General features: G+C 36.4%; 5 protein-coding genes across 10 annotated transcripts; 2 read left to right on the top strand and 3 right to left on the bottom strand.

Annotated features, from left to right (window-relative positions):
- Positions 1–1,152: 1,152 nt before the first annotated feature.
- Positions 1,153–2,637, bottom strand: LOC130735879 (expansin-A7-like). Its single transcript, XM_057587752.1, has 3 exons — positions 2,398–2,637; positions 1,951–2,266; positions 1,153–1,824 (listed from the first exon to the last, which is right to left on the bottom strand). The coding sequence occupies exons 1-3, from the start codon at positions 2,558–2,560 to the stop codon at positions 1,512–1,514; spliced, it is 792 nt and encodes a 263-aa protein (XP_057443735.1). The 5' UTR covers positions 2,561–2,637; the 3' UTR covers positions 1,153–1,511.
- Positions 2,638–3,527: 890 nt separating this feature from the next.
- On the bottom strand, positions 3,528–7,909 carry LOC130741127 (PGR5-like protein 1A, chloroplastic). Its single transcript, XM_057593932.1, has 11 exons — positions 7,592–7,909; positions 7,421–7,506; positions 7,232–7,328; positions 7,033–7,133; positions 6,795–6,851; positions 6,453–6,529; positions 4,819–4,870; positions 4,591–4,701; positions 4,416–4,513; positions 4,231–4,306; positions 3,528–4,013 (listed from the first exon to the last, which is right to left on the bottom strand). Exons 1-10 carry the CDS (start codon positions 7,770–7,772, stop codon positions 4,237–4,239), a joined length of 930 nt encoding a protein of 309 aa, XP_057449915.1. The 5' UTR covers positions 7,773–7,909; the 3' UTR covers positions 3,528–4,013; positions 4,231–4,236.
- Positions 7,910–9,481: 1,572 nt separating this feature from the next.
- LOC130741126 (leucoanthocyanidin dioxygenase) lies at positions 9,482–12,690 on the top strand. Its single transcript, XM_057593930.1, has 2 exons — positions 9,482–10,054; positions 11,887–12,690. Exons 1-2 carry the CDS (start codon positions 9,555–9,557, stop codon positions 12,452–12,454), a joined length of 1,068 nt encoding a protein of 355 aa, XP_057449913.1. The 5' UTR covers positions 9,482–9,554; the 3' UTR covers positions 12,455–12,690.
- Positions 12,691–15,253: 2,563 nt separating this feature from the next.
- LOC130741124 (30-kDa cleavage and polyadenylation specificity factor 30) lies at positions 15,254–20,311 on the top strand. 6 transcript variants are annotated; one of them, XM_057593926.1, is made up of 9 exons: positions 15,254–15,437; positions 17,197–17,299; positions 17,557–17,786; positions 17,859–18,110; positions 18,197–18,273; positions 18,359–18,716; positions 19,619–19,675; positions 19,776–19,840; positions 19,902–20,311. In XM_057593926.1, exons 2-9 carry the CDS (start codon positions 17,209–17,211, stop codon positions 19,993–19,995), a joined length of 1,224 nt encoding a protein of 407 aa, XP_057449909.1. In that variant the 5' UTR covers positions 15,254–15,437; positions 17,197–17,208; the 3' UTR covers positions 19,996–20,311. The 6 variants fall into 6 exon arrangements, with proteins under 6 accessions (XP_057449909.1, XP_057449908.1, XP_057449911.1 ...); XM_057593925.1 differs by having other exon boundaries at positions 15,255–15,433; positions 19,619–19,681; XM_057593928.1 differs by having other exon boundaries at positions 15,255–15,437; positions 19,920–20,311.
- A 959-nt stretch (positions 20,312–21,270) lies between these two features.
- On the bottom strand, positions 21,271–24,026 carry LOC130741123 (subtilisin-like protease 3). The gene is made up of 2 exons (XM_057593923.1): positions 22,368–24,026; positions 21,271–22,116 (listed from the first exon to the last, which is right to left on the bottom strand). Exons 1-2 carry the CDS (start codon positions 23,965–23,967, stop codon positions 21,464–21,466), a joined length of 2,253 nt encoding a protein of 750 aa, XP_057449906.1. The 5' UTR covers positions 23,968–24,026; the 3' UTR covers positions 21,271–21,463.
- Positions 24,027–25,219: the final 1,193 nt, after the last annotated feature.

The raw sequence follows: 25,219 nt of genomic DNA, 5'->3' as shown, positions 1-25,219 counted from the left end.
TCGTTAGTTGGACTGGCCCGGTCCATCTTAGCTTAATGATATGACATTAACCATTTGACCAAAAAAAAATTAGCTTATTGCTTTGACCCAAAAAAAAAGTTATTGCTATTGACCAAAAAGAATTAGCTTATTGCCTTACAAAATTGAATTAATTAATTTAAATCAATAAAATGAAAATCTATCTGGTTCGATCCTCGCATAATACATCTGAGAGAGGGATGAAGAACCTTAATTCAAACTAAATTCCAAATTTAAAATAATTGACATCTTAAAGATGATCAGTACTGGTTAGCTTATACCAAAAACCAACAACAATGCAAATAATAAAATTGCAAAAAGGAAGTTTGATCTTATATCAAAACGAAGAAAAAAAAAATACTTAATTAGATAGTAAAATCATCATTTTGGTAAATAGCTTGCATACTGTGAAAAGAAAACCTACTATGTCAAAGACCCAACCATATAAGATTTGATTTATTCAGAGAAAAAACCTTAAATAAAGAATCATACATATCACAAATTCATAGGAACAAAAATGCAATGAAGATGTAATTCCAATTTGAGCAGTGCTAGCATGATGTTGTATGTGTACAATTTGTACTATCTGACTTATTTTACTGACTTTTTAAATTGTATATTATTATTTAAAAAAAGAGAGTTGTCTGACTGTAGATAAAGTTTGAGTTAAATTACAATCTTAAATGGTATTAATTCACTTAAAACTTAAAAGTATGACAATTTAACTCAAATTTTTATATCGCGTCATTTAAACAGCTCCTTAAAAATGGTTTGATGTGAGCTTGTGCAATCCAACATTTCCCTTCCAATTTAAGACCAACAATAGAATTCCTTGCTACCTTTTATTGAATGAGAGTCCTGATATTGATATTTGAGTTTTGATACATTCACATATCAGTTTCGTTTCTCTTTCATCTCATTTTCACTTATTTTCATTTACACCTTTGGTATTTGAGTTTTGATGACTCATTTCATCTCTTCTTCTATTATCTCACTTAGGTGGGAGTGAATTAGGAGGGCAAAGATAAACTTTTCCAGCAGTACTTTCAATTAACATGTTCTGCCCCTCTTCTTTGAAAACAAAGTCAAATTTCTGCCCCTCTTTAGTTAAGAATAATCATAAAAACTCAAAAAAAAAAGTAAGCTACTCATTATTATAATTGTCAAATATTTATTAATACACAGCAAACTCCACATGAAACATACTAGTATTATTTTTTAACTGCAACTTAATGCAAAAAACCTCCTGCAATGTGTGAAAAGATGAACTCAAGTGGGTATGTTTAAGCTTGCCAAATAACAAAAAATGGCAAGTTATTCATTGAATCTAGCTTTATATAAACACCTGCTGCAACTTGTAGAAATTTCATTTTGCAGCGGTTGCAATACTTATAAAATAAGGTAATTAAAAACAAGTGTACTTCCAGTTCACAAAAGACAACGAAGATCAAAATAGTAGCCAGCAGTAATTAAAGGTTGTTGACATGATGATATCAGTGGAAGTTGACACTGGTGGAATAAGTTTGTCCCAGATGCCAATTGGAAGGAATAACATTCCATGCATAAATAGTCTCTCCGGTGGTGTACGAAGTGATCTTAAAAGAAAGAGCTTGGCCCCCCAGTGTTGCAAATGCTTGGTACGAAGCACCCCAATTATGGCTCATGCTAATCCATCCTGTTCTGCTTCCTTTCACCCACATTCTTGAAATGTCTCCTCCACCGCCCACGTTCATCACATACACCAATAGCCAATAACCGTTTCCTTGGAACGAGAATCGAACCCCTCCCTTACTTTGGCACGGCACTCTGCATAAGCATATTATTTCAGTCATTGTCGCTTCGATTCATAAAAATAAAAAAAGAAACTAACTTCAATCATGTTTCTAATGAACTATCTTTTTAATAAATTATGCATTTAACTTAATTAGTTACCTGCGGAACAGGACAGGGACAATGCCGGCTTTCCACTGAGCGATTTTCATGAAGGCGGGCTTGGACATGTCGAAATGCGCTCGGGGAGGGTTGCACCAGCCGCCGTTATCTGAGGGCTTGGACCAATTAGGAGGGCAGAGATTGGTGGCGGTGACAGTGGTGAAGGCCACGTTTTTATAGCATGCACTGGACTGGTAACATTTTATCTGGTAACAAGTCCCACACGCATAACCATTGTTAAATAGCGTCGAGCTTAAAGCCACTGTATCTGTCCCGTAACCGCTCTGAAACAAATTCCCGTACCCACATGCTCCTCCTTTAAGTCCAAATAAAAGTATGTTAATGCTAAGCATCACTTGTTAAAAGTAATAGTAATAGTACTAATTTTGAATTATTGCTCAATAATTCAGGAATGGAGATAATTAACATATATGTATGCATACATACCCATGGTTTCAGAAGCAGTCTCATCACCATAAAAGGTAGCATGAGCAAGAGCCCATTTACTGGGTCGAAATACCACAGCTAGTGCTGGCTGTCCCATGAACGAGAACAACGTCATTGTAAAAGTGAGAAACATAAGAGTACAAGCTTCAAGAATGGAGGCCATGGTTGTTGGTGTTGCTAGCTGCTAGCTATCTTTCTATAGGAAAAGGAATGCAAACCCGGTGCAGTGCTTATTGACAAGTACATACATGTATCCCTTTATATATGAAGTACGATTCTTGTATCACGTTGTTTTTTATTCATTTATTTTTATTTTGGTCTCACTTATATCACGTCGTTGTTTGTAAGAATTTGCCTTACTTCGTGGATCCCCACGAAGATGGTGTTTCTCTCATCTCCAAAGTCAACAATATTATTCTTTTGTTTTTTGTGAATACAAGGGTGACTGATCCACAATCCATAAGCCAGGACAAAAGAAGGTACTATGTTAATTAGACCATCCACAATTTTCTTATTTGTGAACGTGCAAACAAGTTTCATATAGCTGCATTCAACCACCGACCAATGATTACCAAATTCATTCTCGTTAACAATTTAATAAGTCTGTTATCCAATAAAATGTGAACAAATGAAAGTTCAATTAACATTTCAATGGCTCAACCTCTGCATTCGTTTTTTATATACATAAAAACGAGCATGCAGAATGTTTAGGTAGGTACTGACACATTGTTTATAACATATGCCTTTATGAAGTCAAACTTTTATATCAATTATATTTGACTTTACATCCAACAATTTTGCAAATAACTTGTGCAATTCTTAAATCTTGCCTCGTGTGTTCATTGATAAAGCTACACTATTTGTTTTTTACTCTGAATAACAACTCTTCTCCTCTGCATTTAATTTGGTTCATGTTAATGTTTAGGGAAACTTCGCCGATGCTTGTATATCCAGTCTCAAGCCCGGTTAGAGAAGAAGGGTTGTGTTAGGCCACGGCAGTTAACCTAAAACTATTTGTTATCTCCAATATATGTAATTGTTTAGGGACCCTAGCTACTGAATGCCAAGGGTCAAAGGATTTTCCTCACAACAGTGGATGATTTTAGCTGCTTCACCTGGACATTCCTATACAGCACAAGTCTTAGGTTGCTGTCATAATCAAACATTTTTTCACAAATGTGGAAACCTAGTTTGGATCCAAAAACAAAATTCTTAGTTTCAATTACATTCATTTGCAGATGAGAATCGGCATGCATTGATACACCCTGCTCAACCACAGTGTATTGCATATTTTCCTTGAAGTCTATAAGCAAACAACTGAAGCAAGGCCTCAGCTGACTTTCTAAAGATTTTACGCACAGATCTTTGCAGACTTATTATGATAGTTCCAGGTCGGAATCAATCAAAATGGACAATCCTAAATATGCTATACAAATCTCATTTGATTACAAGTATGATAGTGATATTGGCCTTGATTAATTAGGGGATCACCATGGCAGATTCCTGACTTGATAAATTAGTAACTAGCTTCGTATGTAATTAAGTAGCTTCTGCACCGATGGTGATCACATCTCAACGTTGGAACAATGATATGACAAAAGCATGCCTGTGTGTCCCTGTATGTATGAAAATGAGATACATATAATATGCAGATCAGCATGTCGTTACAGAATATGGAAAATAAAAGTCAAAATCAACCGTGAATAGATCTCATTTCCATGATACATTGATTATTCCACACAGGAAAGAAACAAATTAAGAGCAGCTCATATGCCAAATGCATATGCTACAACAGATATAGTAGAAATATTCTAGAGTAATCAAGGAATGTACCTCCACTCAGGCATTACTCCCTTCAGGCAATGTAATCAATCTTGTACTTGAATCATACACCATTGCAGTACCACAGCTGAAGAAACATATAAATTTGGATTGTTATACTAATGATCTATCATAAGTCATATTAGTTAATATGGACTGACAGGGGTTAGTTAATGCAGGAATGTTTATGTACTTACTTAACACATTTGACTTTGTTGGTAGAATTCCCACTTGAAATTGACAGTATAGTCCCAAAGAAGGAAGTATTTTCAGTGCCACAGTTAGGACATGGGCCCTTTAAAAAATTCCATGTTAGCATATCAAATCAACTGATTCAATATAAACTAAACTAGAAAGTCCCCAAAATGATACCTTTAAAATCAGAAAGTCATTTATAATGGCATTTGTAATTGACTGAGCCAGCCATACAATGAAGGGGACAGCTGCAAACCAAGTCAAAATGAAGCTATAAGGCTCTGGAATCTGCAGTTAACAATTCACATTTCAGAACCTGTTATAATCATTAATAGTATTTACTATTTTCAATTTTATAAAATATGAGATTAGAACCTGACCAGTTAGCAAATGAGGAGAACATACCTCTATCAGAGAATTGATCTCAAATCCAGTCACATCATCAAGGAAGAAGAACCTAATAGATCGTAAGGGGGAAAATGTAAAAAACCAAAAAAGTCATGACCTAACTTGTGCAAACGGTAACATCCACACCTCCCTGTAAAATGCAGAGGTAAAGGAAACACATACTTTTTCTGATCATTTGGGATGAAAACCTTTGATTTAAGAAAAGATAGAAAAAAAGTATGATACTAATACTAAAAGTATCTTAAATCTAGAATTGCCATATGACATAACTAGGACATGTTACAATATTTAAGAGATATAAGATTAGTGTGGATAGTGCAGTGCTGTTTCATCCTTCAGAAGACAACTGAATCAACAATATCAACATTCTAGGACCAATTTTAACCACAAGGAAACTATGCACATTCATAAAGGATACCAGGTATAAGCTGTTTTAATTCAATCTAAATTTAGATATCAGCAACCATAAACTCGGCAAGGTGATTTTCAAAAAGCAGTCTGGGAATCACGAGGAATACGAAAAAGTAAAGGAAAAATTTGTTGGACCCTGATGGAACTGTAGTGTAGTTTACCAGTTATGTTATTGGTCCAACAAATTGATTTGAATTTCCAGGCCAGTAATCCTTTCAACTATGTTGAATTTCTATTGTACAATCACATTTGCTTGCAGTCCAAAGAAAATGAAAGGAGCAGAAGCTAGCTGTATATTGGAATCTACAACTATACAAACATAGATTGACGAAGGGATATCACTTAATTGAGCTTATCGTATAATATAAGCACTTACACAAGTGTTTGGTTAAACTTATAAGAACAATTTACGAGCTCCCTATAAGTTGTTTTAAGCTCCCTATTAGCTTATGAATAAGCAGTTATATCTATGTATAAAATATTTTGACTTTATTCCAATAAGCTTATCAAATATGGTAATAAATAAGCGCTTATTTGAAAAGCACTAAGTTGTTTACCCAAAGGCATAACAGTGCTGATGTCTTCAAATGCTAGCACAGTTGCATATGTAAATGACAGATTATGGAATTAATAGTAACAGCTAGATAATGACACTCATGAGTCATGATGGATGAAGTGGCATGTAAAAACTCGACTTTGAACATTTGGAATTTCTGGGACTCCTTTTTTGTTCTTACTTATAATAAGTGAATCATTATTTAATCCTTGGACATACAAATATATGAAATAAAGGTAAACATAATTTTGATCTCGAATCTTTCGAAATGCACACAAGGGTAATATGACATTTTTTCAAACAGGTTTCACCTTGTATAACCTGTGGATCGTACAGACCAACTAATAGTGGTTGCTGGAATCAAAATTTTAGCTAAATTAAATACATCTATCAAAGTAACAGATAATGAAACTCTTTCATTATTGATTCATTGAAGAAGTGAAGTGTAAAGTGTTTACAACTGAGTAGTTAATAGCTACTAACATTAACTAACTCACTAATAGACACTTAGACAGTATGGCCTAACTAACTATAGGAAGTGGAGGGGAAAACAGTTGTGGTTACAATCAATCAGTTCTAACTTTCAATCTAACCCTAACAGTTTCTAGTAACTCCAATAACATCATGAACTACGTATTCAATACAGGGAAAGACAGTTACTTACAATCCCAGGGCAACCACAGTTGCTGGCACGTTTAGCAGGAACATCTTCAAGTAGTCAATAGACAGGTCACTGTAAACCTGCAAAAGGATGTCAACTAGATATTTTTAAACAGCCAAGATCAATTCCATTTTTCATCCACTTGTTTTAGTGTTTTTTAACCTTATTGTTTTAGAAATCAAATCCTACTTATCTAATTTTGTTTCACATATACCCTATTTTCACCTATTACCATTCTCAATTTCTCATCATTTTTTTCTTTCCTATCGATCATCTCCTAGTTTCACCTATTACCAATCTCACCAATTACTCAACCAAAGTATACTTTAGAGTAGTAACGCGCACCTTGCGACTGCGAATACTGCACCGTGGACCCTCAGCTACAATTTCACTGCCTTCCATCTAGAAACATCCATGAAATAAGTAAATAACTGACCACTGCTAGACCCTAGACACAGCAAGAATATAACATTTATTTATACAACATCATGTTAAAAGACATCTTATGCAATAATCTTTTTTCAAAACATTAAATACTCATAACGAAATTCATAAATCAATTTCAAATACAATTCCTAAGTACCTTTAGCCTGAGTTTCAATTCATCATACTCTTTATCGCTCATGATTGGTTTTCCAGACACATAACCCATAGCTGCTTCAAGAAATTTTTGCTCATCAGAACCTGTAGAGGCAGTTAACCAATAGAAAAAAGAGATTAATTTAGTTAATTAGCAGGAAATCATGCATGTATCATTAATTACAGTTGTTTCAGCTCCATACTTAGCATTACAACACTGCTCCCTTCCCACATTAGTTCTTCCTTGAGATTATCAAATTCCTCATTTGACATAATAGCCTTTCCCTCATAGTAGAATGCCTGTTCAACAACCAATTTCAAAATTCATCCTTATAACTTAAAATTAAATAATAACAGACAGGATGAAATAATCAAATTAAATGTGACCATACCTGCAGTGCTTGAAGAAAATCTTGCTCAAGTTCACCTATTGATTTCTTCTCTTTTATACTATCAACAGCATCTTTCTCAACCTTCCCTGAAATTAAGAGAAGAACAACAATTCAGCATGCAGAACAGAGCAATGAATTAATGAAAGAAAAAAAGATCAATAGTGTTGAGACCTTGTTGATCAGCAGAGGCCTTGGGGGAGAGCAAGAGTAGCCGGCGGCGGCGAAGGCATACGTTGCGGCGGCCATTAAATTGAACAAGGTGAGCCCGGGGAGTAGAAATTGAGGATGTTGGTTGTGTTGTGGCGGTGAATGGACGCTGGTATGTCAATGTGGATGCTAATTTGCTAGCCATGGTGGTGATGAATGATGGTGATTACTGTGTAGTGGTGCTATCAAGTGAAATTGGATGCATTTGGGAATTAAATTCAGGGTCATTTTTGTTTGGAGGGAAACAAAGAGTGTACAAAGATAAGGTAACAATGAATGTGTGGAGGGACTAATCTTGCTTTCACTGTCTGAGAATATCAAAATGATGAGTTTCGTTTCACCTATGTTTTGTCAGTTAATAAACGCCACAAGTATTCAATTGGAGGGAATCTGCTATAGGCACGTGGATCAGTTCTGCTCTCGTCACCTTTGCCACGCGTCGTCACCTGGGCATATCTGGGCCCCAAAGGAAGACCTTGTTTGGTTCAAAATCTAAAATAGATTAACTTATTTTTTGTGTGTATTGAGGTAGCCTTGTTTCATTATATCCCAGACAATCATTCCGGAAGAGAAGTTGCTGCATGCGAGGAAATGCTTGTGTGGATTTTTTGGTGAAAGTGGGAGCGGTTCAAGAGCGTGATTTTCTCCTTTTCCAGATCCCCTCCTGAAATGGAGTATTTGCTTATAGCAGATTCTCTAGGGTTTGTGACAGTTAGGCGGGTTTTTGATTTTTTTTTTCTCTCTTTATTGCTAAGTATAAAAAAATTTATAAGATAAAAATTGGGTCAAGCCCAGATCAAAGAGACTTACACTACTTGGGATACAGCCTAGAGAGTAACGGACCATGCGCCAACAAGATATACACATGAGAACAGGCCGCAAGTTGCTAAAACTTCTCCTTAGGAATGCCAATCTAGTTAGGTGAGTTAACTAGTTAAGGGTAGTGTTTTGACCAAAAAAAAAATGTTAGGTACTAAACTGTAAAGCACTACCCTTAACATTTTTTTAATGACACAAATGTTAGATATGTTAATGACACAAATGTTAGACTAAGTGTTTGATTATAAAGAGGTAGAACAACTCTCTTATATAGGGAGAATTAGGCATAAATTAACCCAAATGCTAATATGCTACTATTCAAGAGAATAAAAACATTGTGTTACGCTACAATACATATCTTCCAAAATTCAACAATGATGAACAGAGCTAAGCTAATAATGTGTCCCAGATTGACCACAAATGGGAATTACAAATGACCCTACCTAAGCTAATAATATGTACAAGATTTGTATCGATCATTTTCAGGAATTGTGTGACGGAAGCGCAATCAAGGTTAATCAATAATGTTATTTTCACACCTCTCTTTGAGGTGGAGAGAGATGGAATGAAGAGAAAGATAGGAAGAAAAGAAAAAATAAGAAAGAGAAAGTATTATTGTTAATAAATCATATAGATAGTAGTTGGCGTGTGAACGAATGAGAAACCAACAATGATATATACATACCTCATTTTTTAAACACTCAATTTCCACCTATTTTTGTTTTTATCTCTCTCCTTTTATCATCTATCACATCTCATACTTTCTCTCTCTTACTTTTTCTTTTCTTCCTATCTCTCTCCTCATTCCACCTCTTTCACCTCTACAAGAGGTGTGTAAATAACATTTTCCAAGAGAAACTAAGACTAAGACCGTTAGGCGACGAAACAGAGCTTCATCTGCCTGTCCTCAACCCACGTGTCTAATATACACAATTGAATGTTAAGTTCCTGATTGAGAAGCTCGTCACGTGTGATACCCAACACAACAATATTTTAATCAATCACTTTGACCATGTATTATATATACTTAGCAACCTGAATATGAAGTTAAAAGTGGAAGAGAACACAATAGTGTCATAGAATAAAAGAAAAAGAACCTAGCATTGTAATGGCGCCTACTGTTGTTGAGAGAGTTGAAAGCTTATCGGGCAGTGGGATACAATCTATCCCAAAGGAATATGTAAGGCCAAAAGAAGAGCTGGCAAACATAGGCGACGTTTTTGAGGAGGAAAAGAAAGTTGGGCCTCAAGTTCCGACGATTGACTTGAAAGATATAGACTCGCCGGACGAGTTTGTTCGGGCCAAGTGCAGGGAGAAGCTTAGGAAGGCAGCCGAGGAGTGGGGGGTGATGCACTTGGTGAATCATGGGATCCCGGACGAGCTCCTAAACCAATTGAAGAGTGCTGGGGCAGAGTTTTTCTCTTTGCCGGTCGAGGAGAAGGAGAAGTATGCAAATGACCAGGCGGCCGGGAATGTGCAAGGGTACGGGAGCAAGCTGGCCAACAATGCCAGTGGTCAGCTTGAATGGGAAGATTACTTCTTCCACCTTATCTTTCCAGAAGACAAGCGTGACCTCTCCATCTGGCCCAAGACACCATCATATTATACGTAAGTTTTTAATAAATGTACATTGCTCACTTATAAACAATGTTTTTACTACTAATTACATTTGGTAAAAAATTTCAAAAAAAAAAAAAGACATTTGGTAAATATTATTTATAATATATTTTTTATATGATAAAATTATTTTGTAAAATAACCATTTTAACTCATGAGCCGGAGTTTTCTTGATCCATAATAGTCAAATCCATATTTTTATGAGGGTACAAATTAAAGAATAAAATTTATTGAAAGTACAATTTTAAAATTATTAGAATTTTTTTTTGTCTTTAATTGGTGTCGTCACCCGTTGCATTACCCATTGCGTAGAAATATTAAATGTAAATTACAATTCACAAAAGTGCAAATATAATCTTAATTAAATGTGACCTCTAATATGCATCACTTTTAGAGTGGTGCAATTTTACACCACCTTTTTTAACTCGTTATAACAGGTCAACACATCTTTTTTTAAAGAAATTTAAGATATAACAAATTTTTAATGATATTTAAAAAAAAAATGTGTTGACCTGTTATAACCGGTCAAAGCAAGTGGTGTAAAAATGCATCACTCTAAAAGTGGTGCATATTAGGGAGACCCCTTAATTAAATGGTTGTGTAATTGATAATTCTTTTGTGGATCACAAATTCAATGTATCATTTTTAGGTGTATAAAATTACACGTCATTAAAGTAAAATTTGTAACGAATTGTGGTTATAAAAGTGACGTGTTGAGTTATTGCTCACACAAGAATGAAGAATCAATCATGTGAGATGTGTTACCACTCTATAGTAATTACATTCTTAAACATTATGGCTTCTAATGAAAAAATCTTGACTTATTGACTAGTTGGTTGAGACTTTCTTTTTCTTTTGAATAGTAGTAGATGTTTTGAGTTGGTTAAGAGGTGCCCTTTCTCTATTGATGTTAAGATTGTGATTTTTAAGGGTTTCCATTCTTTTGGGTTTCAGGTTATACAATTTTTTTTGAGATGTCATTCTCTTTTGGATTGTTTTGGTTCTTGTTACCGGTGCTATTTCTCTTTCTGAGATGGGTTGTGGGTCTTTTGTGGCACTTTAATTATATGAATTAATTGCTTTTTCTTAAAAAAGAAAGTTTTCAATAATTAGTGAAAAATGTTGTAATGAAACTTACTATAATTATCGTGTGAATAGAAAAAACTCATTGATTAATCTTTACCGTTTAATAGCTTGAAAGATTAGTCTCACAACTAGGGGTGTAAGCGGGTCTGGTCCGATCCGCGAATCCGATCCGGACCGAACACATTATGGTGGGTTGGATTGGATCATTGGTTCGGTTCGGATTTTTTTTATTGAATCCGATCACCATCGGTTCGGGTATCGGATTTGAGCATTAAAAAACCGATCAATCCGAACCAACCTAATGAATTGAGAATTTTCTTAACATTCAGCCCAAACACTTCCGCCCATTACATTGCATGTGTATATTTGTATTAGAGATGTTAGTTTTATTTTGATTATATGAATTATGTCATTATCGAATGTTATGTTCTTTAAAAATGTTGGATTTTTCTATATTTTTGATCATTTTCACGGTTTTAGAATAATTTTTATCCATATTTCTAAATAATATTTTTTTTATTTTAAATCCGACCATCCGAACCGAACCAATCCGATTGAGATCGGGTTGGTTTGGTTTGGGTTTAGAAGTAAAAATCATGAAATCTGAACCAATCCAAACCGAACATGTTTGATTGATTCGGACATTTAAACACTTTAAATCCGAACCAATCCGATCCGATTACACCCCTACTCACAACTATCAAGTTTTTAATCGTTTGTGACTTGAATAAACACAGGGAAGTTACCAGCGACTATGCAAGGCGACTAAGAGTGCTTGCGAGCAAGATACTGGAAGTGCTATCTCTGGAATTGGGTCTCGAAGAAGGAAGGTTAGAGAAGGAAGTTGGTGGAATGGAAGAGCTTCTACTTCAGATGAAAATCAACTACTACCCAAAATGCCCCCAGCCAGAGCTAGCTCTTGGAGTTGAAGCCCACACCGACATAAGTGCACTCACTTTCCTCCTCCACAACATGGTCCCAGGCCTGCAGCTTTTCTACGAAGGAAAATGGGTCACGGCAAAATGCGTTCCTGATTCAATCCTCATGCACATTGGTGACACCACTGAGATTTTAAGCAATGGTAAGTTCAAGAGCATTCTTCACAGGGGTTTGGTGAACAAGGAAAAAGTTAGAATATCTTGGGCAGTGTTCTGTGAACCCCCTAAGGAGAAAATCATCCTCAAGCCACTGCCTGAGCTTGTGACTGAGACCGAACCAGCGCGGTTTCCGCCACGCACTTTTGCTCAGCATATTCATCACAAACTGTTCAGGAAGGACCAGGAAGCTTCAGCCCAATCCAAATGAAGCTAGCGTCTTGATCTCATTCAATATTATTCAACCTTGTTGGCATTGCGGGCATGTTCTGTTATGAGTCTTCTTGGCTGGTGAACTTTTGTTGTTTTGTTGGAATAATAGGCCATCTATATGGCCTTAATGTTACATTTTTCAATAACAATTCTTATTATTCATGTAATTTCTGGATTTTGTTGATAGCATTGTGTGTTTCGTGATCATCTAAATTGAGTTCCTGTTTTCGTAAATTTGATGTTGTTGCTGCACTTAATTTCAACCGGATATCCCACATGTTGACTGGTTTTATGCAATTTCAGGTTTTTTGCGTGTGTCGAGCTAGTAGCTCGATCGATTTCTATTCAACTCGATTGAATCCATCAGATAAGTTTAATTTAAAAAATCATATGGCTAGCTCTTCCAAGAAGGTTTCTTTTATAAGCTAGACTCAAACTCAAGAATTTGATTATTTTAATGGGGTTGTTTAAATGACACATTGGAAAGTTTGAGTTAAATTCCAGGATTCGAATCATGGACCTTTTCCTTCCCAACCCTTATGTCTCATAGCTCTAACCATTTGAGCTAACCCTCGGAGACAATCACATTAAAGATAATTAAGTGATTTTTTTTGAAACTGATAATTAAGTGAATTGAAATTTCTATATTATATTTATTAATTTATTTATAAAAATTTACATTGGTCCATTAAGTTGTGGGTTAGTAACCACAAGAGTTCCTTTAAATAAAAAAATCACAAGAGTTATTTAGACAACCCTTATTTTAGTAGATACTTAAAAATAGTTTACAATTATTTTTTAATTATGTTTAAATTTAAAGGAACATTTAAAAGGTGAGATGAATTATTTGTGAGATAAGGACACAATGGTGGAGAAAAAGAGTAGTGAGGGTGAGGAGAAAGAGAAAAAATAGAAATTGATGATTTTTTTGGGGACTAAAAGTGATGCACTAACTTGGTTCATCACGTAAGTAATTTGTTGTCGTTTGTCCTTATTCTGTGATATTCTCCATATAAAGCTTCTGGCTATTTGGTTCGGCCTGAAGGTGGCTTGGGATCACATGCACTTCAAGATTCATTGTTTCTCAGATTCTCTCCATGCTGTGAACTTAGTCCTATGACCCTCGACGTCCCATCATGTGCATGTCACCTTGATTTGGAATATCAAAGGTTGGGAGGTGAGTCAGGCTCATTCCTTCAAAGAGGGTGCAAACATTTTAGCTTGAGCAGGTGCGTGCCTGTCATTGGATTTCTTTTTTGTTCAAGATCCTCTGCCTGATCTTGTACCTCTTCTGACTGTGGATGCAACTTGACCTAGTTTTAAAAACCTAACACATTTTTTTTTCTTAAAAGATATATTTACTTTTCAATAAATAAATAAATTGGAGTGTTCATTTTAAAAGTGTGATACTCTTATTCAACAAAACAAAAAAGGCTTAAATATGTTGGAGGCCCCTATAAAATAGGGTTCCTTTGGTTTAAGCCCCTACAAAATTTTTTCTTGGGAATAAGCCCCTAATGAGAAAATAATATATAGTGATAAGCCCCTGCCGTCAACTTCCGTTAAAAAATATATGAGTCAGCAAACGGAGCTGACGTGGACCTTTGCCACCTCATCAAGTGGGCCCACAAGCTGTTGACGTGGAAATGAGAAGAGAAATATGAAAATGTCAAATGTGGGATTTGAACCCAAGACATAGAGCATAATGGGCAACATCCTTCCCACTAGGCTACAAGCTGCATCTTTAATACAAATGCAAAATTTGATATATATCTCATTTAAACTAACAATTTTTTTTAAAAACACCATAATCAGGATTCGAACACCATAAATGGAGGATCATACTCAATGTCCTTACAATTGAGCCACTGGCTCATTTTGTTATTCATGCGCACAACAATATATATATATATATATATATATATATATATATTATGTAAAAAAAAGAACAAGAATTCAACCCCACTTAAATCATAAAAAACTATTATTTTGTTCTTTCAGTATATATACTCATTAGTACTTAAAAAAAGTCAATATATGAACTCTAATAAATTTGTAAGATTTAACTTTTTTACGTTTTAAAGTTTTGTAAATATGTTTTTCTATTTACATTTAATATTTTATTTTGTTTCAAATTGATACATTATATAAGAGCGTCTAAGAGCCTAAAAATGTAATTTTTAGATCTACCACATCAAATTTATTTAGCATTATCAGTTTGTTTTTAAATATATATTTAGTTTTGCGCTAAAAATACATGCATAAATTAGGCATTGACTTAGTGGTTAGAGCCTCCTCCATGAACCTCTATGTTTTGGGTTCAAATCATGCTTAGGACATTTTTAAATTTTTGGTTGAAATATTAGCAGCTTCAGTTTAAATAAGATATATATTAAATTTTGCACTTATACTAATGATGCAGCTTGTAGCCTAGTGGGAAGGATGTTGCCCATTATGTTCTAGGTCTTGGGTTCAAATCCCACATTTGGCATTTTCATATTTCTCTTCTCATTTCCACGTCAGCAGCTTGTGGGCCCACTTGATGAGGTGGCAAAGGTCCACGTCAGCTCCGTTTGCTGACTCATATATTTTTTAACGGAAGTTGACGGCAGGGGCTTATCACTATATATTATTTTCTCATTAGGGGCTTATTCCCAAGAAAAAATTTTGTAGGGGCTTAAACCAAAGGACCCCTATTTTATAGGGGCCCCCAACATATTTAAGCCAACAAAAAAAGTGATACTTGTACTTCCCAAAAGAAAAAGAAAAAAACATGGGATAAGTTGTGTTGTATCGTTTCGTTGTATACTAAAACAGCAACTGAAACTAAAAAAATATATAAAAGAAGCATCAGTACGGCACGGCCATTCGCGACAACGGAAGAAGCCGGAACTGATAACTCAACTGCTAGGGTTCCGGCGCCACATTCCTCACTGTCACGGAACTACTTCCTCCGCCGCCAGCCACTCTTCTGCGAGTGAGTGAGTCTCTTCGAACTCTCTTCTTCTCTTTCTCTAAACCAAAATGGTATATTATGTTGAATCAATGCTTCTGTAACAAACTCTAGTTAGACTTGAATTATAGTCTGGAAATGCTTTCGGTTATTGTAGACTATGCTACTCTTAATTCTTGATTTTCTTCGCACTTTTCAGTTGCAATTTGGGAATTGAGACCTTATTATAGTAACCAGTGCTTGTATAGTTACACTGTTGAAATGTTTTCTGTTCATTTGCTATTTAGAAGTAGTAATCATCATTAAAAATTTTCCAAATTTTCAACTTACTTATTATGAATGCCTGAAATGAATGAACAAGAGTTGAAATATGCGGAATGCAGTAGTTTTGTCAATTTAGGATATTACAAAATACTTACATGATTTCCCCCTTTCTGGTAGTTCTGATCAAATTCTTCCTTCACCATTTGGGATGGGTTATGGCATCCATAAATTCTTTATGCTGGACTACTCACTGCTGAGGCTGAAGAAATCAAGCATTTCCCCATATTCAAATATGTAAAATCCATGAAATTCAAGCTAGAGAAAAGAGCTAGAGCCTATTGTTTGCATTGAACACACTACTTTCAAATATATGGTATCTAATGATAGGATTATAGTGTATGTATTTTCTAAATTTAAAGGGACAGCAATCAGAAATTCAGAGTCCTAGTGTTGTGCTGAGTTTACCACAATATATGCAGAAGGATGGTTTTAATATTTTTTACTGAAAATAACACATATGGGGGGTTAGTGTTTGAAACCTTTTATCAATCTCGAGTGATATCGAGATTATGAGTTCAGGGTGCCAAGTCTTGTTATAACAAGTGTAAACTTGGTTTTGAGCAATCTCGGGTGATCTCGAGCAGCCCCACGATATTACCAGCGAGTTCATGAGATCATGGAACATGGTGCTGGTCAAAATAAGTTTGAGACAGGGACATTTTAGTCATTCTCGGTATCCCATTAGGGTTTTCATTTCGATCTTCCCTCATTCCGAGTTCACAAAAAATCAATCAGCCCCCTCTTCTTAGTTCTCTCTCTCGGAGCCTCCACCTGAGAACCACGTCCGCGCCTTTCCAATGTGGAATTCGGGTGTGGCTCCTGCGACGCCCCTCTGCTCTTCTTTTCCTATGCTCCGACGCGGATCCTCTGCTCCGAAGGTACAACTCTCCTCATATCTCATCACTCTTCTCGTCTCTCTGTTTCGTTTTGGCAATGGTGAATGACCTCTGTGCTGTTTTCTGTTTTGGCAATGGCCTGATTCTGATTCTGATTTCGTTTTGGTAATGGTGAATGGCCTCTGTTCTGATTCTCAATTTCTGCCTTGGTTGAGTCTGTTCAGTTTTGGCCTGATTCTGATTTATCTTTTAGGATAGCATGTCTCAAGTTGAAGTGTCAAAAAGCTCTAGGCAACAAAGCTTCTTCAAACAAAGCTTATAGCATTATTATGGTTTTAGTGTGTGTCTCCATCATTATTATGGTTTTTTTGATTTTTTTTCTGCATGAGGTTACAATACGAGTTTACCCTTCCACAAGATTACTTAAACTCTTGAGTTTGACAACCTTGCTATTTACTAAGTTCCTGTGAGTTCGGCAAAATAACCATGTATCAAAATTAATGTCGCAATCCATGGTTTCAGCACAGTTGTTTTTACTTCTTACAATTCTCTTCTATTTGGTAGTATTTTAGGTGGTTGGAGTGTCCATTCCGCACTCTGATTTAAACTTTCAAAATTTCATGACAGGTAAAGCGGGTCATGTCTTCAGACAATGTGAAGGAAAATGCATCAGTAGTTGATTTGTCAGGGGTTGAATGGAGTCATGACACTGGAAATTCAGATGAGCCAGGTTATCCTAATATGTTCTCTTGCGCCGTACATATCATGTGTAATGTGAGCTAAGGAGCTTCTGTTGTTCATAAGTTATTTAGAAGATTTGAAGGGAAGGAATGGAATGAGAAAAATTATAGCACATTTCATACATGCATGTACATCTCTATATATAAATATATGCTTGTGATCAGTTTTCCTTTTGTTTTATTTGGCATTGGAAATTTAATTTATTTTCTCTTTCAATGTGTGATTTATTTGTGTTCCTTTTGTTAGAGAGCTCAAGTTGCAAGTTTAATGAAGACACTAATACAACTAGGGCAGATAAAGTGAGACGTTCTCATTCTCAGAAAGGGAATCCAACTGGAACTGGAGTGGGAAAATTGCAGAATAAAAAATATTTTATCATTAAGAGTTTGAGCCATCAAAATATCCGTTTGTCAATGGAGAAAGGAATTTGGGCCACTCAAATCATGAATGAGCCAATACTGGATGAAGCTTTTCATGTAAGATCACTCTTATTCAGATATCAATGATATAAAATGAACTTTCTTGAGAATTATTTGCATATTTTGCAGAATTCAGATTGTGTAATCCTTATATTCAGTGTCAACATGAGTGGTGCTTTCCAAGGGTACGCAAAAATGGTGTCCTCCATTGGGCGGAGGAGAGACAATGTTTGGCGTGAGGGAAGCGGTAAAAGTAATCCTTGGGGTCGCAATTTTAAGGTCAAATGGCTGTGTTTGAATGACTTGCCTTTCCATGAGACTCTTCATCTCAAGAATCCATTGAATGATTATAAACCTGTTAAAATTAGCAGAGATTGCCAGGTTTCCTTTTATTCTCCTTAATTTTCCTCTTGCACCCTGGAAATTGTGCATGTGTTTATGTGACTCTAGTCAAGTGCCCATTACAGGAGTTATCTCCAGATATTGGTCTAGCCCTTTGTGAACTCCTTGATGCTAAGAATAATGCAGATGGCCTGCTGACCGGGTAAGTTTTGTTGAGAGGTGAAAGATACTGTGTTTTCAGCTGCATTTAGGAGGCTTGCTGCTCATTGGTCTTTGCATATGTGCAGTTCATCAAGGTATAATTTTTCTTCGAAGGGTCATGCGAAGACTCCAAGTTCAATGGGATATAATGATTGTAACTTGCCCTCACTGCATTTGCCATGGTCAATGCCCTTGCCTTATTCTTCATCGTTTTACCAAAATCAAGATTCATCAAACCAGAGATTTGATGAAACAATGTACACTGGAGTATTGCCTATCACTTCTGAGTCATCGAAAGTGGCAGGGATTAAACGTTCTCATTTTGATGGTCAAATTTCAAAGCCAGTAGTGGACAAGGATGTGGGTTCTGGATTTTGTGCTTGGGATTTGTCTTCAAAAAGCCCTTTAGCCAGTATCCTAACCGAGGATGATTTTCTTAACATGGTATTGGGAAATTATCTTTCCTCCTCTAATAAATTATTTTGTTCTTCTTCCTTTTATTTCACTTTTTTATTAGTTGCCCATAAGAATCTGCTTTGAGGAATGGCTTACAATTATGTGCATTTGGCAAAGTGAAAACCCATGTTATAGTATATTTGTTCTGAAAAGAAGAGCTATCTAATGACTTACATGGTCTCATCTTGTAAGGAATTCTGAGTAGTATCTGTTTATGCATCCTGTTAATTATATGGTGGCAAATATCATCTGAGTCTTGGGATTCTAATTTGTGCAAAAAAGGTTTATGTTGGTTCTTTTGTTAATTGTTGTGAAAGCCCCGTTATGTCCTCCACTCCTTAAGTCCTTTGACGCCTTGTGTATATCAGCGATATGACCCATAACCTATATATTCGGATGAAATATAGAATTATCCTTTTAGGCTGCCTCATGATTTGTGGAGAACTTGTAAACAAAAAAATTATAATCACAATAAATGAATATATCCAGATACTGGTTTTGGAACACACTGACCAGACGTGTAGGATCAATTTGTTATTTAGATTTGGATCAGTGGACATCTGAAAAGCGTGTGAGGATGAAGCCACATTTTACCCATCCCGCAACCTTCATTATACAAAAGCTTATTTGAATTTTGATTGATGTCTGTGTTCTTTTCTTAAATTGGATGTTTTCAAAGGGAGAACTTCTATCTTTAATTTCCTTAAGTATTGGAACTTTTTTATGTTAAGGCCTTTAAAATTCTTGCTCACATTGTTCCTACATGAACTCTACTATATAGCTAATTTGAATTGACATGCTTATGTAATTGGTGTGCCTTTAATTGTTTCAGATTCAGACTGCTTGTTTCTTCTGCTAATTTTGGTTGTGTGTGTCTGTTTTGGTTGCAGTCCTATGAAGAATACTTGGAGGTCTATAGCAGATTCAGGAAACAGTTTCGCGTCAGTGTCAGTGTCAGTATGCTGATAAATATTATTTTCACTATTTTCTTATCTATACGTGTATCTACCACAGAAGCCATAACCAAAGCCATCACAATTCTTACAGGAAACTAAACCATCTAGGAAACAACAGGAAAGGTTGAGACGTAATTCGTATGGTGATGATGATAGGTGAAGATCTTTCCTCTTGTTCAATTCCAAATTATAAGTAGCCAATTCTGAGATTCCATAGCCCGGATGCATTTTGCAGGAATTTAGGGGAGGTTGATAGCAAAAGGAGCAACTCTAATGGGAGGATGCATCCGCCATCTTTGCCTAGGATATAACTGCTCCTCCAACATGTTAGCATTTGGTCACTTACATTTTGGACTTGTGGTATTAGCATCCCGTAAGGTGGTCCTTTTCCATAAGCAACTGCGAAATGGAAGTTAATAGTCATTTGCCTAAAATTAGGACTTAATATTGTACCTCATAATTCATATTAACTTTGATGTGGTTTATTTGAGGCTTGTTCAATTGTACAAATTAGATTTAGATTGGCCAAAATACAACTTGTATACATATTGTGCTAATTTCCTCACAAACGTGCCATCAGAGATGCTTCTTTCGGTTTAAGGAGAAGTCTTTTTTTTTTTGTTTTTTCAATCGCATGAGAAGAAATTCAAATGTTGCCTGTTGCCAATTTTCTGTTGGATGGAACAAGAAGAGTAGCTCGCATGCTCTCTCTAATTTAGAGGGCCCGCCCTCTTCTTATCAATTACTAAAATGTTAACCTGTGTGCTTGGCACAAATCAAGGTGAATTAGCAGTCCTAGGCCAACACGATGCAGGTCATTTGTTATGTTTACTATTATGAGCAATTGACCAAGTGGATCCATTCCTGTATATATATTTGTTTTACACATGCATGGTACTAGGCCAAACACGAGCAACTTCCTGTTTCTTCAGCAAATTCCAATTAATGATGGAAAAAAGCAAGTACGGGATGGAGCTTGTATTGGTTCTTGGTCTCATTTTCATGCTCATCTTCATAATAGCTGCAGTAGAGAAAGGACAAGAGCATGGCAGCTTAATGACTTATATTGTTCATGTAAAAAAGCCCAGAGAGTGAAGGTCCTCCCTCTTCAATCCACATAAGAATTGCATAACTGGGCACCTACTCATTCCTGCCACAAACCTCCAACAAGGACCGAATGAATTTCCCTTACCACAACCTCGCCGCTGGATTTGCTGTGAATCCGACCTGAGAGTACTCTTTCACTGCACATAACTCACACTCAAGTTTCTTGGGGTTGGGACAAGGACCGGACTGTGGAACGATTCCAACCTTGACAAAGGTGTTTGGATTCATAGACATTGGCATCTACCTCTTACATCAACATTTCTGCTGAAGTGATCCTTTGTAGTCTCCAAATTGTTTTTAGATGTTCCTTATCTTCTAGACATAGTTACAATAAATTTTTCTTCACTTCTGTATTTAAAAAGTTCAGTATCTTTGATTATCTCAGACTTTCATTTTTCACAATTTACATCCCCTTATTAAATTCATCACCCACATGCCCTGTACCTTTTCATCTTTTACATTCATCAGAATTTCCAAGATCAAGGGAATTCTTTCTTCATTCACCAGCAAACATTACATGTATAAAATATTTCAAAAATTCAAAAACAAGTACATTTCAAGGATTTCAACAAATTTAGATACTTTAGCTAATGAAGCACATGAACAACTTATTAACTAGAAAGTTAAGGGTACATCCATAACAGATTAACAGTGTCATGCTCTAATTTCTTATCAAAGGAAAATAAAAGATATAGGGCTTCTAACAGAGTATTTTCCAGATACCCACTTCAGAGAGCCCTGAGCAAACGTGTGATTGTCTCTGTCTTCGGAAAAGGGGATAAAAGAAACAGAGTATGTAAGCTTTTGCCCCACCTCAGTGAATGTTAACTGAGCAGGACTTAGACTCATACCTACTCCCACAGGAACACCAATTTCCGCAGTGTATGTTGAGTTCGCAGGTCCAACATTTGCCACTGTTCTTGTATATAACTGTGTAGTGTTCCCCAACAGAATAGAAAATGACGGATAGTTAAGCTCTGCTTCAGCTATGTGATTTACCTCTGAGCACCTCACTCTCTGCTGCAAAATCACTCCAACTTCTCTGTCCGTGTAATTCAAACCACATAAATAAGGAATATAATCATTAGGTTCAATGTCATAAACAAGCCCTGGATCGTTTGCTTTCACAGGGTTTACATGTCCTGCACCAGTGGCGAAAACATCTGCAGGTACAAGCCTCTGGTCCAATATAGGGGTCCCTCCAAGATTCACCTGAGAAGCAGTGGTCATGATTGCTGATTTTATTGCAGCAGGGGACCAATCTGGATGAGAATTTTTCAGCAGAGCCGCAATGCCACTGAGATGAGGACAAGACATTGAGGTACCTGAAAAGCCAAATGTTAGGAGTGTAGACAGTGAGGAAAAATAGAGACACAAATGAGTTGCATGTGTTCCGTCGATATAGTCTAGAGTTCGATTTTTGTTGCGTTGAATTTCAACATGCAAAAAGTATGTGGGCTTATGCATTGTTCGGATTTCAAGCTCACTAGCCTATTGCGTGAGAGACATGTTAGAAATATAATTAACGTCATGTAAAGATTTGTACTATTTGACGTCTACTTTATCATAACATTACCTGAAATGATGTTGAATGGTGGGGTGGTACTGTTATCCAAAGACACAGGCCATGCAGCTAGAATGTTCAATCCTGGTCCAATGATGTCAGGTTTCAGAATCCCTGGGCTTGCTTTGCTTGGTCCTCTAGAAGAAAAGGAAGTAACTTGAGGGGCAAGTAGGTTTCCAATAACAGTTCCTTCAAATAAGATTGTAGCTGTTGGTGTTGAAGTTGAATTTATGTATTCTTTGAGGGCTAACCCAGCTTCATAACTTATGTGCACAGCAGGAAGAACATGAACATCAGCGATGGGATTGAAGTCTTCAAGTACACTGTTCATGAGGATCATTGCTGCACCACCAGCATCTTTAACCGCTTTCCCTTTGAACACTCTCGGAACAAATCCACCATCCTCGCATAACACTACCTTTCCCTCAACATCTGATCTGTTCAAGGATTCAGGGGCACAGAAAACAGAGAAATTATTGTTTCCATTTGCACCTGCATACACCAGTGGCAACAATGAAGGTGCAAAGTCTTTAGGCTGAAACACTGATTGCCCAACATACTCTTTCCCATTCCCAAGCTTCGCCGTTGCCATGATTGTTCTATCAATGCTGCTTGCACCAACGGTGAGAATCCATGGAGCTTCATTGGACAGAGATGAATAAGCAGGGCCAGAGTTAGCAGCAGAACAACTAACAAATATTCCTTTCTGAATTGCCCCAAATGCACCTAAAGCAATTGGGTCTTCAAAGAAAGGACCAGAGGGTCCTCCGAGGGAGAGGGAAAGAACATCAACGCCGTCGTCAACGGCGGTGTCCATTCCTGCTAATATTGCACTCTCAGAACAACCCACCAGGCCACATACCTTGTACATTGCTATGTGTGCATCAGGTGCCATGCCAACTGCGGTGCCGTTCGCATTGCCGTATACGTTAGCACCCTGCACTGGTCTTCCAGCGGCGGTGCTAGCCGTGTGAGTTCCATGACCAACGTCATCAAATGGAAGTGTTAGATTTTTTGTTTTGACAAAATTTCTTGCGCCAATGATCTTGTTGTTACAAGTCCTCTTCCCTGTGAATTCACAGATACCATTCCATTTTGCAGGTGGAGAAGGCATTCCCTCGTCTGAAAAAGAAGGGTGGAAGGGGGATATCCCTGTGTCCAAGATTCCAATGATGACCCCTTTGCCAGAATTGGAACCTTTCCATAGTCCTAATCCTTGTTGCAAACCCAAGAAGCTTGGAGTGTGTGTTGTGTGTAGAGATAGAATTTTTTCAGGACGTGCTGACACAACCTCCTCGTTCTGTTGCAGAGCTTTGGCTTCTTCAGGGGTCAGTTTCACAGCAAATCCGTTCACAACGTTTCGGTATGTGAAGACAATGCGTTGGTTCGTTGTTTTTGTGCTCTCTGGTAGTAGGGAATAGTAAAAAGTATGCAAATCATCAGATTGAATAACCTGAGGCTTTCTGACATGGACTATGTAAGTCGACAAGTTGCTTTGATCTTCATCTTCTAGTTCTGTGAATTCAAGATTTTGGGATGCTGCTGAAGCTAGAGAGACACTAAGGACTAAAATGAGAGCAAGAAGCAAAGAAAATTGGACCACCTTGGTCATGTTTTGCAGAAGAAACAAACAGAAAATGGGTGGTTCTTGTTTGTTAATTAGATTGTTCTATCCCATGCAATTGTTATATAGTGTGGAGGAGTGAAGACCATGAACAATTGGACATGGAAGTTACCGATTGCCGAAGGTTCATGTAGCTGGATGATGATTACAAAATATAGAAGTTATAAATTAAGGCATTTGATTTGCATGGTGATGAACGCTTGTTTTGGTTTCTCCGGTTCTCAACCTTGGTGGGTGGGCATCGGACACGGTCACATCCCATTGTAACAACAAAAGTGGTACATCAATATCAATAAGGTAAGGAAAATGACCTTTAAGACTTTTCTACCTCTATCTACCTACGAGAGAAATAGGATGGGAATAGAGACAATTAAGAGATATGATGGATGATGTGATAGAAAAAAAAAAAGAGCTAAAAAGAAAGAAAAAAACAAGTGGATATGAGATGGAAGAAAAAAAATGAAGTGTGAACCAATCATTGTACCAGAAAATGACCATTTCAACTTCTCCACCTCCACCTATGGAGAGAAATAAGAAGAGAAAGAGATAGGAAGAGAAGATAGATAATTGAGAAAAATAAGAAGAGAAAGAGATAGGAAGAGAAGATAGATAATTGAGAAAAATAAGAAGAGAAAGAGATAGGAAGAGAAGATAGATAATTGAGAGAAATGATAGATGATAGGAAAAGTTAGGCTTTAATTTGCTTTAGAGCAACTTCATCCGTTCTTAAAAGTGAGTTCTGAGGTTAAGAACTAAGAATCAGGTTCTAAAGCATTGAAGAGTGCTGATGTGGAGTTATTAGTTTTTAAGAACCCTTTCTTGGCTAAGCAACTTTGTTTTATGAAAAAAAAAATAGAACTAATGTGATGCCGTGAGATCAGAGGAATAATGCTAAGAACTCAAAGTTAAGAACTAAAGATGTGATGATGAGTGATAATGCGATATAATTAAAAGAGAAGAGAGAAATAATAAAATAAAGGTGAAAATAAAGTGAGAATGTGAATGAGTGATAACTCCATTAAATATTAAGGAGAAAAAGTATTTTGCCACTCAAATTCACTCACACCTAGAGGGAGATATTGAGAAGAAAGAGAGAGAGGCGATTGACGAGTGACTTGATGAATGATATGATAAAAAAGAACATAAAGATATGAAGAGAAAATAAGTGGAATTGAAATGAAAGAGAAAGTGAAGTCAAAATGTATCAAAAGTCAGTATGAAGGATGCACTGCAAAATGGA

The sequence above is a fragment of the Lotus japonicus genome, chromosome 2 (assembly GCF_012489685.1).
Source record: "Lotus japonicus ecotype B-129 chromosome 2, LjGifu_v1.2".
In the NCBI taxonomy this organism is placed as follows: Eukaryota; Viridiplantae; Streptophyta; class Magnoliopsida; order Fabales; family Fabaceae; genus Lotus; species Lotus japonicus.
This window is presented reverse-complemented; position numbering and strand designations above follow the sequence as displayed.

Bases quoted from the DNA above. Each gene is read 5' to 3' on its own strand.
- LOC130735879 (XM_057587752.1), bottom strand. From the start codon at position 2,560: ATGGCCTCCATTCTTGAAGCTTGTACTCTTATGTTTCTCACTTTTACA. The intron at 2,267-2,397 runs GTATGTATGCAT...TTGGACTTAAAG, and splicing joins GACTGCTTCTGAAACCATGG to GAGGAGCATGTGGGTACGGG. The intron at 1,825-1,950 runs GTAACTAATTAA...ATGCTTATGCAG, and splicing joins GTCCCTGTCCTGTTCCGCAG to AGTGCCGTGCCAAAGTAAGG.
- LOC130741127 (XM_057593932.1), bottom strand. From the start codon at position 7,772: ATGGCTAGCAAATTAGCATCCACATTGACATACCAGCGTCCATTCACC. The intron at 7,134-7,231 runs GTATGGAGCTGA...CTGCCTCTACAG, and splicing joins GAGCAGTGTTGTAATGCTAA to GTTCTGATGAGCAAAAATTT. The intron at 4,871-6,452 runs GTAAGTAACTGT...ACGATCTATTAG, and splicing joins ACTGTGGTTGCCCTGGGATT to GTTCTTCTTCCTTGATGATG.
- LOC130741126 (XM_057593930.1), top strand. From the start codon at position 9,555: ATGGCGCCTACTGTTGTTGAGAGAGTTGAAAGCTTATCGGGCAGTGGG. The intron at 10,055-11,886 runs GTAAGTTTTTAA...GAATAAACACAG, and splicing joins AAGACACCATCATATTATAC to GGAAGTTACCAGCGACTATG.
- LOC130741124 (XM_057593925.1), top strand. From the start codon at position 17,209: ATGTCTTCAGACAATGTGAAGGAAAATGCATCAGTAGTTGATTTGTCA. The intron at 18,111-18,196 runs GTTTCCTTTTAT...TGCCCATTACAG, and splicing joins AAATTAGCAGAGATTGCCAG to GAGTTATCTCCAGATATTGG. The intron at 19,682-19,775 runs GTCAGTATGCTG...CAATTCTTACAG, and splicing joins AGTTTCGCGTCAGTGTCAGT to GAAACTAAACCATCTAGGAA.
- LOC130741123 (XM_057593923.1), bottom strand. From the start codon at position 23,967: ATGACCAAGGTGGTCCAATTTTCTTTGCTTCTTGCTCTCATTTTAGTC. The intron at 22,117-22,367 runs GTAATGTTATGA...TTGGCTTTTCAG, and splicing joins ACCATTCAACATCATTTCAG to GTACCTCAATGTCTTGTCCT.